The following is a 14,090-nucleotide window of genomic DNA, read 5'->3' as shown; positions in this document are numbered from 1 at the left end:
CTAAAAAAAAGTTTTAGGAGCATAATAAGCACCTCTTTACCCAACAATGAAGCCCCCTCTTCACACAAGTAATTGCACTAAGCTATGTCCAAAGACATCCACACTTACTCAGAGGCTTCAATACCCTTCCCCAACTAGGCACAGTAAAGGAAGAAAAACTGCTACATTATCCTAAGTGTTTCATTAATTTCCTAATATACATAAGATTCACCTTCAAGAGTTTTAATACCATACACTATAAATAGTTTTTATATTTGGTGAATGAGTGTGAATATAGTGAAAAACTATAGGTGATTTTTGTTTTGGTCATTCCAGCTTTTCAGTGGCTGCCCTGAAGGAAGGGAGAAGATAGGACCCAAATTAAAAAAACCAAACTCTTTGACTTCACCGGTTAAAAGGCCAGCAAAATGGATTTCTCTTCTTGTTGTTTTACCCCACCCTTAATTTGCATCACTAAGGAATTTACTAGGAAAGTGCTTAGCAAACTCGAGGTTTCTCTGGTTGCCAAGCTCATGGAAACAAAGTGCTTTCTTTTAAAACTCAGAAAGAGAGACATTCCAAAGTAACCTGCCATGAGATACCAGCAATAGACTCTAACTCTATAAAAGAAGAAAGGAGGGGAGGAAAGAAAATGCCTAACACAAATGAGAAAAGACAAAACCTTAAAGAGGAAGGAGAAAGGAAAACATTTAGATTCCTTGAGTGATGGAAATAAATACCAAAGCTATTAGTTTCAGTTCAAAGAACGTATCACTTTATGCTGTTTATTATTTCTTGAGGACTATTTATTTTATCTTAAAATATCCAAAGGGTAAAAGGGGTCTTGGAGGTAAGCAGCAATGAAACTGACCTGGTCCGGAGAGGGCCTGTGATTGGAATGTTGCGACCTCCCAGGAGATCGATGGTGGTGGTGGTGGTGGTGGTGGTGGTAATGGTGATGGTCTTCATCATAGTTGTCTGCCATCAGTTTCATTCTGTTCTGGGTCTGTGCAGAACAAAAACCAGGGAAGATTCCATCAGGAGCTGGAGGACTAGCCAAAGAGACTCAGGCATAAGGATAGTACCTCTAGGGCTCCCTTTGGTCTTAACCCAGAAGTTCTTATTTCCAGTCAAGTTAAAACTCAATAAAGAGAACCATGCCATTAAATTGGTGAAGGAGGCTTCATCACAACCTCAAAGTTACTATGGTACGTCTGTAGATAACATGGTACTTCTTCCTTGTGACTTAAAATAGAAAAAAATGGACATAGGCTAAGGTGCTTGTTTCACATTATCTAGCAATGACAAAGACCCAGAGTAAGCTTGCAATTACAAAGTGCCAACACTCACATCCTACACTCTAGAGCAAGCCAGAGAAAGAAGCCTTGATGGAAGGATGGGAAAGGGTGAATGGAGACACAGAACTACAAACAATGGAGTCACAAGACAAAGCAGGGAAATCCCCTTGAAAGCTGCCATATGTGAAAAATACAGATGGAGATGGTTTACTGCTATGACCACTTTTTGGAAAGGGCTCTCTTTGGACATTTTAATTGATACTATCTCTTGAGAGAATTGAGCAAAAGATATGTTCATGGAAAAAAAGTTGAGCACTCCAATTTACATTCCATGAAGTTTGTCACATGAAGCAAGTAGGTGAGAAAGGTGGGTCACAGGTCCCAAGGACACACCTTAGCCAGACACTCTTCTGCCCTGGGGGTCATAGAATTGTATTGCTTTGTTATGCAGGGCAAGAGATGGACCAGAGATGAATTGACTTAACAAGGATCACAAAATCTAGAAAAGGACCATGGGGGGAAAAGTGTTAAAATTAGTCAACCCAGAAAGTCAAGAAGTATGGGGATAGGTCTGCCAGACTCTTTGCTGGTTGTCTTACATCAAGAGAGTTATCTCAATTAATAAATCTCAATTTTTTTAACTCTAAAATGGGAGTAATCAGTCCTCCCTCCCTGAGGTTGCTATGAAGAGCAGGTGATATGAGTCAGTCAGTATCTGATATATAATGAGCTGACAGTAAAAGTCAAATGCCATCACTATCATTATTGTTGGTATTCTTTTTTATAATTTTTTTTATTTTTTATTTTTTACAGACTGCATTTTGATTCATTGTACACAAATGGGGTACATCATTTTGTTTCTTCTTAATTGCTGTAAGAAATTTCTCCTTTGTGCATGCTGTTTCCTTTGCTTCTCTTTCCAGTTCCTCCCCTGGCCTCCTCCTTTTACCCTGTGCGTTACTAACATATCATTTTCTCTAAGAGTATTTTTCTTTTTTGGTACTGAGGACTGAATGAACATAGGGCTTCACACATGCTAAGCACATGCTCTACCACTGAGCCACACCCCAGCTTCTGGAGAAGGTTTTTCCAGACTCCACCCTTTATGCTGGGTGGCTCATGCTTCCTGCTTACCATGGCTCTCTGACCATGGATTTATCTGTCCATCTGTTGTTAGACCTTGAGCTGTTTCTTTCATCTGCCTCTCCCCACAATATAGCACATGGCCTACCAGAGGCAGATACACAAGGCATGTTGCTATAATGAGTGACTAAAAGAATGGCTTTGAAGGATGCTGCCATTCTAGAGACCAGCTGCACATGTTGTGCAGGGGAGGTCATTGAGAGTTGAGGACATTGCATGAGTTTCCATAACAGTCCTGCTGGTGGCTCCAGATGAAAAGGAGCCATCAGCACCTTGAAAGAGCCAGAAGTCAGGGGTTGGCAGAACCTCCAACTGGTTGGAGTTTTATTATGTAATATAAATAATTCTCTGATAAATAAAGAGAACTCTGGCCCTAACATGGAGCATTCTTATAGTATTTTTCCCTACAGTCTAACTTTTTCTCAAAACTTTCCTGGGAGGAATTACTATCCTCATTTGGCAGCTAGAAAAGCAAGGCAGATTTCAGTTCTCAGAGTAATTTTCTCCCTCTAGGAAATGGAGATTTTTTTGGGTCTACCTATAGGAAATGGAGATTTTTGGGGGAGATTTTTTCTCCCTATAGGAAATGGAGATTTTTTAGCAAGGCTTTTTCCTTGCCTTGCTGCTAGCAGAACAGGCAAATAGCTCAATAGGTAGAAATAGCTTTCCCATAAATACTTTGGTTCTGTTCAGTTTTGGAAACACCTCGATCCCAATTTTACCCGCCAAAGGATGTCTCATGATTTATTTGTTCCATCTTTTAAAATGTGTACAATATTTGGAAGGTCCCAGAGTGAATATTAAAAAAAAATGCATGTATATGATAAAAACTATAAAAACATAAGGAAAGAGCCACTTAAAAATTAAATAAAAAATCCCAGGCAACCTTTGGCAGCTGATAGCATTTCCATCCTTTCCTTGTCCACTTAATGTGTCAGAAGACCCAATGGACAAGTTAGGCCTTGTGAGAAAGAGCAGGGCCATGAAGCTCTTGGGGACTAAGTGTCGAGATTCCCCTCAGTCAGTCTTGGACATGGGATTCTGAATTTCAATATTCACACCTAAAATTCCAGTTTTGCCACAGGAGAATGTACTTTTGAACTCATGAACTAATAAATCTGGAATTGCTTCTTCTAAATAAAATTGTGAGAGCCTGAAGGGAGCTGTGAGATCTGTGATGGTCAAGGAGGAAGGGACTTGCCCAGGCAAGAATGATGGAGCCCAAATGAAGAAATAATAACTCTGCTATTGTAAACATTGTAATGTCCTTATCCTTTGGGGAAGCTCCTGTGATTTCATGAGATTATTTTCTTACCAGCAACAAGCCTAAAGTTCCCTACCTTTGAACTATATCCCATAAAAGAATGTACAAGCTAAACAAGATGCTATATGCAGTCCTAAATGTGTCCGCTGAAACGAGGTGTTGGAGAGCAGGCATGTCATGGGATAAAGACTGTAAATGAATGATGTCATCTTTCCAATTTGGTGCTGAAATATAAATAAACCATGTTGTTCATGTGAATACCAGATCTGGGGGAAATGTACACAGAGCAATTGTGAACGGAAGAGGCTTCTTTTGATTAGTCTGGGCTGGGAGAGAAGAGTGTGAAACAGAGATGAAAAATGAGAGTTTGGTCTGATACTCTGGACCATTTTTTATTTATCTTGCTTGTAACATATCCCCTAAACTGTGACTGATTTCTTACAGGCTGGTTGCTAGTATTCTCTCTCACAAAACAATCTGACCAATCCAGCTCCATTAATTCAAATTGCAAATGGACCTCCTTTTGATTGCTTTAATTTTTTCCAATCTGTGCTACCTATCCTCACCCCTACCCAATTATATTGGTTTCCTAGCATACAGAGAATGATCTGGAAGGACAGGAAGCCACAAATAACACTCCCTAGTAGTCAATGGAAGAAAAACTGCAGAAACTTTTAACAGGGATTAGAATAAGGATATTATCTGTAATTGACCAGGTGACCCCAGATATAATGGGTCACATCCCTAAAGCCATCAGACGTACATGAGACCACACAAAGCCTTAAGCAGCAGATCTTCAGGGCTGTCCTCAATGAAAACCTAAGAAAACTAGTACCAAGCTGTAGTGAAACAGCTTCCCACAGCACAGTCTTTGGACTTCGGGGACTCATTCAGGGATTCAAGAGCCCACTTTTTCATCTTCAGTGTCCACCAACCTGCTAACTTGATGCTTTTGCCTTTGGTTAACTATATTATACTCTTGTTACTACATGAATTTAATTAGATTTCATTCTCTATTTCCTCATTCTTCCAGGCACAGGTTTATTTCTCCAGGGCCTTGGCTTCAAAGGATGCTCCTGCTGCACTCTTGACTCCCTTCAGATACAAATATTTTGTAGCCAGAGTGACATCACCTTCTGTGCATTCAGGCTCTGCAGAGGCTCCCCGCTGTCCTCAGGAAAAGAGCCTGGTCCCCCAAAGTGTTTACAAGTCTGTTGCAGGTGACTGCTATTTCCCTCTTCTGCCCCACCTTCCTCTTTACCTCCTCCTTCAGGCCTTGGAACAAGTCTGTTCTGTTTCTGCTGTGCCCTTCATCCTCTATCCCTCAAATCTGAGTTACTCAGTTCTTCATGAGATGTTGATTAGCATCAACATCAACACCTCTACACATACCTTCCCGGAGCCTGCCTCATGAGGGCTTAGGTGATGTTCCATTGCTTCCTACAGAATCTTCTACCAACCCCCCACCACACACACACACACTTTTTGTGTCACAGTGCTTACCTGTGAGAATGGTAAACAATTGCATGTTTGCTTGTTTTTCTCCACCACCAGGCTGAAAGTCTCTCAAGGGAAGCACTGTCTGGATTTCCCTTGTACTGCCACCTGGCGCAGAGCCTGGTGTAAAAGCAGTAAGTAAATGGATGTTATAGCAGTGCATGTACATATGAATGAATTAATGGAGAGGGCACCTGTGACTTTGGAACACAGAAGGAAAACCATACAAGTTGAGAGTCTGTGATGAACCAGTTCAGTATTTAACTCTCGATGTGATAGTTTAACTTTTCCTGTTGTGTATGATTTTGGTGGCTATTCTTGGGAGTGGGGAGAGCAGGATTCATAGGGTGAGATGTGTAGGGCAAGCTAAACTGGGCTTCTTCAAGAAATATTCCATTCCTCAGTAAACTGGATCCAGTGACATATTCTACCACCTGCACACTTACTTACTTCATCAGGAGAAAGGGACATTAGTGTGCTCTTGGTGCATTTTCTTACTACCCCCAGCCTTTAGAAGAGCAGGGGACTTTGGAAGGTTTTTATTAAGTGCCAAAAGTCAACCATGGAAAACTGAAACTTTATCCATTAACTAAAATTCCTGATAGACAACATCTGTGAAAAGGTGCCAGATACTCCATCTCTTTTGACATTTCTGAAGAGTTTATCCAAGGAGCTCTTGAAACTAAGTGAAAATCCTTGATTGACTAGTAATGGACTCAATAGATTAATGGCAATATGTAGCTATAAAAGTGTGATATTAAAATTGCCTTTAACAATATTTTAGCAAGGTGGCAATAAGCAACTATGCTTTGATCTGTCATCTGGATCAAGTTAACCTAAAACCTTCATGAATATGGTTTAAATAAGAAAAAAAAGATATATAATAAGATTTCTTGCCATGGGATATGGAGATAATACTATACAATGGCAATTACACTTCTCTTCTATCAGATTTTTTTTCTCCCTCTTTTGCACCAGAGACATTCAAACATTTCAGAAACTCCTCTACTGGTCTTGCTTCTGCCTAATTAGAGCCAGGTAAGCAGGTCTCATCTGCAAGTAAAAGATGGGAAGCGAGACAGGAAAGAGGAGAGAGATTTTCTGAGCATCCAGTAGGTTCCCATGGCAATGAATCCTATTCAGGAAGAATGTGCGTTCCAATGTTCATGACTAGAAGACAAAATGAAGCAAGAGGATGAAGAACATTGGCCTTTGTTTTTTTTTTTTTGAAATAAACTTATTTCAATTAGCATGATACCCTCCAGTTTCATCCATTTACTGGCAAATGCTGTAAGGTCAATGTTCTTCATGACTGAGTAATATTACATTGTGTATATACATCACATTTCTTTATCCATTCAGCTGTTGAAGGTGTTACACCTACATTGGTTCCATTGCTTAGCTACTGTGAATTGAGCTGCTATAAACATTGATGTGGCTGTCTCACTGTAGTATGCTGATTTTAAGTCCCATGGGACTCACTGAGGAGTATATATACTTATATTCAATATACTTATTGAGGTATATGTTGAGGAGTGAGATAACTGGGCCAATGGTGGTTCCATTCTGTTTTCTGAGGACTATCCATACTGCTTATGAGAGGGGTTGCACCAATTTTCATTCGCATTAGCAATGTATGAGTAAATTACTCCATGTATGTATAAAATGTCAAAATATACTGTCATGTATATCTAAAAAGAACAAATTTTTAAAAATTGATGTCTCTGACACTAAAAAAAAAAAGATGAAGAAGCTTTTAGAGGAATATGTAATACTGGGAACTGTATCAGAGTAAGCAGGTTTCAATGATATAAGGCTATGGCTGTGGACACTGCATAGAAATTCATTCAACACTTGCTGAACTATGATGGCAAGACTTAACTCTGTTAGGCTAAATGTTCAGCCAGCATACTCTTGTCAAATTCTGGCTTTGGAGATAGCTGTTTTTATGAGCTTTCTTTTACAGATGAAGAAATTGAGCCCATAACTATTCAGTAAGTGAGTGGAGGAACAGGATACAATCTCAGGTTTCTGATTCCAGAGTCTGACAGTAGTGGTATGAAGAGTAAGGTCACAGGTCAGGTGCAGAGGACAAAGCAAAGATGAATAAAACCTGAGGAATTAGAAGACTAACTATAATACAAAATGGGAAGAGAAATGGGAAAGAAGGAAATGAATTAAATGAATGTCCAGAGTCAGGAGATATCCCTTTCAGCTGAGAGCAAAGACATCAAATAAGGCTCCAGGGGTGCATGTCCCTTGAGCAAAGATTTGAAAGTTAGCTAAGACGTAAGTACAAAGATGAGCGGGCTAGAGAGACTCCACAACAAACTGACCTTCTAACCATCCTGAATGGAAAAATAGGCCAAAGTCAGGAACTGGAATGCAAGAATTGAGATGTGTTTGCATATGTGTGTTCGTGTGTGTTATTTCCTTTATTCTTTTCTTAGATGTGGGAAGAGCAGAAAATGTATTTGAGATGATCATTTGCCATCTTACTTCTTAGAAAAACATATCAATCTGGGGCATTGGGAGAATAGTTTAAGATAGAGTCATTGCCATAAGCTCACACACCAAATTGTGACATCTTTGGGGAGACAGTCCAGGCTCTTGGCATCTATGAATTTACAGATATCTACAATTCACTGCTATAGTGTCAGTCCCACCTTGAAAAATGATCTGCTCTCTCCAACTCAGTCAGTTGATCTTTCCTTCCTGCCATCCATCTACAGCAGAACATCCACCCAATGAGACTCTCTCACCCAATTTCATTAAAGATGCCTCCCTTAGTTCTTATTTATAGATGGAAAATTATTAGGTCACTATGAGGGATGGAATGCTGCTTTTATACCTGTTCATTGAGTATCTTTATTTTATTTTTTTATTTTTACAGATAATAGCAGTGCCCCTTATCTACTCTGGAGGTCACCTGAAGCTTGAATGGACAGTCCTGGATGTGTTGTCATCTTTCCACTGAAGCTCCTGCTTCTCTCTCTGCCTGAGATCTTCTTTAGCCACCAGTACATGCTTGGAGCAAGGTCAATCAGAAGTGCTGGGGATCTCATGCCCCTGGATTAACCCTTAATCTGTGAGGGAGGGAGGGAGGGATGTGTCTGCATATGAACCGCATTCTGGTTCCTGAGTTGAACAAGACTGTACTGTGCTTTGGGCTCTCTGTTGATCATAGTAGGAAACTGTCCCTTAAGGCTCCCTTCACTGGCCTTTTCTCCTTCCCTATTTCACTACCCCATTTTCTTACTGTGCTTTTTGTAGTCACCTCCTAAATAAACTTCCTGCATCAAATCCTTGTCTTGAGAACTTATTGGCAGGAATCCAATCTAAAACCCTTATTGAATGACTTACAAACATGTACCTAACTTTTGCATAGGACAAACATGCCTGTAACTTTAAGATTCCTTTCCATAGAAACTTCTTGAGATTCCTCATCATCTAGGATGATAGAACCATCACATTCTCTAGAAAGTAACATCTTCCTGGCAGTAGTTCTGTCTCTAACAAACATTTCCTCCAAGACTCAGACTGAATGGCTTTTCCATGACTTTCAGTTTTTATACCTATAAAATGGGCAACTGAGAGAAAAATGTCATTAGCATGGACCAAATACCATATGGGTAGATGTCGATCTACTCTTCTTATTCTTTTTTGAACATTTTGGGCAGTTTTGTAGCTTTTCCCTTCCTTCCTTCCTTCTCTCCTTTCTTCCTTCCTTCCTTCCTTCCTTCCTTCCTTCCTTCTTTCCTTCCTTCCTTCCCTCCTTCTCTCCCTCCTCCTTCCTTCCTTCTCTCTCTCTCTCTCTTTCTTTCTTTCTTTCTTTCTTTCTTTCTTTCTTTCTTTCTTTCTTTCTTTCTTTCTTTCTTTCTTTCTTCCCTTTCTTTCTTTTTCTGCTAAAACTAGAGGAATGAGATCATTCTGTTAAATTGTGTCATGCTGCCACTTCGGGAACCTAACGAATTCCCTCAAGGGTCATGATTATAGATGGAAGTCTCACCTTCCCTGTTCTGCCACCAGCCAGTGCAGCTCATGGGGGTAAATTATTTATATAGAGAGAGTTCTATATACTCTGTTCTAATATGGAGGTTAGATTCCTTGACAATGGGCAGAAAGAAGACGGGCACTGTGAGATGGAGCCACCTATCGACATGGACTGTAACAACCAATGCTTACCCAGTCCCTGCTGGGTGTCAACAGAGCTCTGCTGTGCCACTGCCTTTAGTCAGTCCACCAATTCTACAACACAGACTGGGATGGGGGACTGTACTCAAAATCTTTAATAGCTACTGTGACAGGTGCAGAAACCTGTGAGCACAAAAAGCTACGTGAGACATATGTCCTGAATATCAGCCTGGTACAGATTATTATGCCCACTGTAGAGATGAAGAAACTGGGGCTTAGAGAGACTAAGACACCTATCCAAACTCAGTAACTGGTAGATTTGGGACTCTAACTCCAGCTTCCTATAGTCATTGCACCCTGCTGCTCAGATCGAGGATTGGAGCCTCCATAAGAAAAGCAAGATTGATTTGGAAATAGGAACTCTGGAGAATGAGTCCAATCAGAGCTTAAAAGAGAAGCAGCTCATCTTTGATTTTAAAGTTATCTGTGAAAAGGATGAAACTCACATTACAAAATCTCAGTTGAGCTATAGGAGTCCATGTTGCTGACCAATCCCAATATAAGTTTGAAAGTCATCATCTGCAATGCACACTAACTCTTCATGCTTCAACCAGTACTATGGTTTGGGATCCAGGCTAACACACTAGCAACTGCAGACAACCAAGGAATTTTGAACATCCTGAGCACCATTGCAGGTGTCGGAGTCTGGGGGAGGGGAAGGTCCTAGAAGTTTCCACAAGAAAGTTACTTAGTTAAGCACAGGTCTGTTTAATTAAGTAGTGGGCAGCACATGCTATACTTAGCTTTTAAACACTTGTAAAGTCCTCTTCATTCATTTATCTTACTTGTCACTGACAAGCTCCTCAAGGACTGTAACAGTATGCAGAGCATGAAGAGCCTGGGTAAACAACACATATTTTATGTGGAGTCTAAACTGTTTCAACTCAGAGAGTCAATAGAGGGTTTCAGAAAACCCCAGAATCTTCGCTAAACCTTGCATGGTTTGTTAGGAGTTTTTTTTGTTGTTGTTTTTTTTTTTTTTTTTTTTAATAAAGCAGACTTCAAATACTAATTCCATTTTTTTTAAACCAAAAGGGGGTGGGGAAACACAGTAAAAGGGAAGAAAGGGAGATAGAAAGGAAGGAGAAAATGAAGGAGGCTGGAAAGATGGAAGGAAGGAAGGAAAGAGGAAGGCAGGGAGGCAAAAAGAAGAACAGTAGAAAGTGAGACAGGGCAAATGAGATAGGACCCAGAAGAGGGAAGGGGGTGGAAGAAAATAGAGAAAGGCAAAAAAGGAGGGAGAAAGGAAAAAGAGAACAGTACCTGCAGATGCTGGATTCAGACTCTAAATCTGTGCTGACAAAGGAGGTCAATATCTTCATTCAATTCATAATTTAGCAAATATTTACTCATTATGATTGACTTGGGAAGAACCAGCATCACCAAATCACCTCCCCCAACTAAGTTGAACAACCCAGCAGCTCCCTCAGGAAGACACCAAGACAGCCTTAGACTAATAAGGGCTTTGTGGAGAGGTGTCTATGAACCCTTGGAAGTCAGGTGATTCACAGGAAGGAAATGGACTTTCCAATAGTTTTGTATTTATTTTAAAATGCATTACAATACATTGCAAGCACTTTGAAGAGAAGGTTCATGGCTATTATGTCTTAGGACATGGAAGGCAAGGAGAAGGTGGTCCTCAAAATGACTGACAGTTGAGAGGCTGTCATCAGAAGGAAAGAACAAGAGAATGGACTTGACTGCACACAGTTACAACCAGACATGCAAAGCATCCCAAACATATCCTAAGGAACCATTACAAGACAGGGGAACATTCTCCTACAGGGGCTTTGACGTCTATAGAAGTGGAAGTCAAAGCCATCTGGGTTTGCTTCCAGTTCTGAAGCCCAGGGGTAGGGCATGAACCTAAGACCTCCCCTGCATCTCACCCACTTCTAAACAAAACCAATGGCAGCAAAAGAGGGAGAGAAGGAATTGTGTGAGCATTGAAAAACACGTGGGGGGGGTGTTGTTGATCATGCTGAGCACAGTCAAGCCCCAAGTCCTCGGAGAGGGCTGGTGAGGCAAGGAGAAAAGGTCTGGCAGGGCTGAGGGGGCCTGGCAGCCAAGAGAGGGACAGGCATTCAGGAGAGATAGCTAGCGCCTGGGACAAGGAACAAATTCTTCTCCCCAGCTGTTCTTCTGCTTGGGTAAGACAACTGGAGAAAATGTAAACACACTCACTAGTCGTTTTCCAATCAGTTGAAAAACAAATGGGGAGAGAGAAATGGCAGTAAGCATCCCAAATTCCAAATCTCTGAAGCATTCCCTGGGGCATTTATCTTCTCTCTGGTTGCTGGCACTTGCTCGCTGTGCTGTCCTCCCTTTCTGTTTGGATCGCAGTACCCTTACAGGCTTTATATGGCATACACTGAACCTACCCTAACTGGACCAATTTAGCTCTACATGGAAGGAGAGTCTGAGTCATATATTCCACTCAAGACAGGTCTCCGCCCCCCACCCTGCAAAACACACAAGACAGTTCATCATTTGCAGGTCTCCTCACAGGTTCCTCCCAGCTGACATCCCTCCGGCACACAAAAATGGAAGCTCATCTGTAACCACCACCTCTTCTCCTGCCAGAACTTGTCCCTGAAGAAAGGCAAAGAAGAGCTTCTAGGTTTGTGAATCTGACAGAAGTCTAATAGCCAGAAAGGATGGATTTCTGTTTTCATCTAGAAACATCTAGTGTGTTGAGTCATGTTGTTGTGGATGCTGTTCCCACCAACACATCAGATTAAACTCATAGAATGGGTACATTTTTAAAGGAATTTCTTTCAGTTACTTTTTAATGTTGGGCTCAAATAAGTCTGACTTTTTATGACACTCATTGAAAGGCACATGTAAAAAAGCCCAAATATATTTAAACTTGAAAAAAAACATGTATTAAAGTACATATTGACGTTTCTTCATAGCACTAGGAAAAGGTTATTGGAAAGCTGAAGCAATCTTGAAGATTCTAGAGAATTTTATCAACTATCTCAAATCTCTCCCCTACAAATGAGGACTTGCCAAAATAATACAGATTCATAAAATGTTAGTGTTGGGCAACACCTCAATCAATGACTCCAAATTCACTGTTTTACAGAGGAGAGATGAAGATCACAAGAGGGTGAAGGTTAGTCCTGACAGACCCAGAATTAAACTCCAGGATCCTCCACTGCTAGCCCTAGTCTCTGGCCATCTTCCCATTGATTTCAATGTGTGGATGACTACACTGTGCCCATGACCTATAGTACCACAGACCCCCTCATGCCACTGGTTTTGTGTTCCAAAGAACTGTGGTATTCATTTCCATTCTTGTAGTCTAAAGAGCATCAAATACCTAATCATTCTTGTCTTGATGGCTACAGACTATTTAAGGAATTTTCCATTTTCTTTGAGATAGAAGCCTTAGTTCTGTAACAGAGCTACTGATTTAGCTTTATAATTTTCTTCTTTTTTTTAATAACATCTATAAGTTTTTATTATAGCTATCATACATGCTAGTTGTGAAAAATTAAACAGTACAGAAGAGTTTATAAAAAGAAAAACCATGCCAGGTGTAGTGGCACACACCTGTAATCCCAATGGCTAGGGAGGCTGGGGTAGGAGAACCACAAGTTTAAAGCCAGCCTCAGCAACTTAGCAAGACCCTAAGCAACTTAGTGAGGCACTGTCTCAAAATAAAAATAAAAAATAAAAAGGGTTTGGGATGTGGTTCAATGGTTAAGTACCACTGGGTACCAACAAAACAAAACAAAAACCAAAAACCATATTCTTTTTCCCCCCCTCCCAATATCTACTCCTGCTATTAAGGTTTTTTTGGTCAGTATTTCTAGAAAAATTTTATGCATAATGCAAGCACATGTACACACATGCACACCCTTCAAAGTAAAAAGGTCCAATATGTCTTTCAGTCCTCTATTGATGTGTTTAGAACACAGACTCCAGGGGGACAGGGATCTGTGTTTATTTTTCACAAAGATGTATTCCAATTACCTTAAGCACTGCCTACCACAGAGTGGGCACACATGACTATTTGTTGAATAAGTGAGTCAGTTATGGATATTTGGGTCATTTCCAGTTTTTTCTTTTTCAACAATGCTTCAAAGAATACTTTTGCAAGGGGACAGCTTTGCTTGTCTTCATGTGTTTGTTCTCAGCAAGGATGGATGCTTAAACATGTAATAGCTGTTTCTACAATGTGCTAAGCAAAAAGAGATTCAAGAGATATTCCTGGCATAGAACATAAACATTTTAAACTTTGAAAGATATCACCAAATTCCCTTCAAAGCTGTTGACCAACATCCAGTCTGCACTTCTTTCCCTACACTGTACTTTCAAGAACTTTCTTCAAATCCTTGAATCTTCAAAAATGCCAGAGATGAAAAATTGTATCCCATGCATATATCCCTAATTATAGTTTGAACTGAGCATTTTTCATTCATTTATTGGTCATTATTACTTCAATATTTATAAGCATCCTTTTAATGTTCTTTTCTCCACTTTTCTTTTGCATAATTTGGAGACTTTTTTCTTATTTGTCCTGAGAATAATCATTTATATTAAAGAAATTAGCTGGGCATGGAGGCGCATGCCTATAATCCCAGCAACTCAGGAGGCTAAGGTAAGAGGATCACAGATTCAAGACCAGCCTCAGCAACTTAGCAAGACCTTCAACAATTCAGTGAGACTCTGACTAAAAATAAAAATTAAGGGGAAAAGGGAGAATT

At 40.3% G+C, this 14,090-nt stretch overlaps 1 protein-coding gene across 6 annotated transcripts in view; it reads right to left on the bottom strand.

The window, feature by feature from the left end:
• Positions 1–14,090, bottom strand: part of Erc2 (ELKS/RAB6-interacting/CAST family member 2) — a 978,194-nt gene that overhangs the window by 180,960 nt on the left and 783,144 nt on the right. For all 6 annotated transcript variants that reach the window (XM_047532409.1, XM_047532410.1, XM_047532412.1 and 3 more), the window contains one exon: positions 851–985. In XM_047532409.1, coding sequence (XP_047388365.1) covers positions 851–985 — 135 coding nt within the window. The remainder of the gene's footprint in view (positions 1–850; positions 986–14,090) is intronic.

This window comes from Sciurus carolinensis, chromosome 17 (genome assembly GCF_902686445.1).
Source record: "Sciurus carolinensis chromosome 17, mSciCar1.2, whole genome shotgun sequence".
Lineage (NCBI taxonomy): Eukaryota > Metazoa > Chordata > Mammalia > Rodentia > Sciuridae > Sciurus > Sciurus carolinensis.
This window is presented reverse-complemented; position numbering and strand designations above follow the sequence as displayed.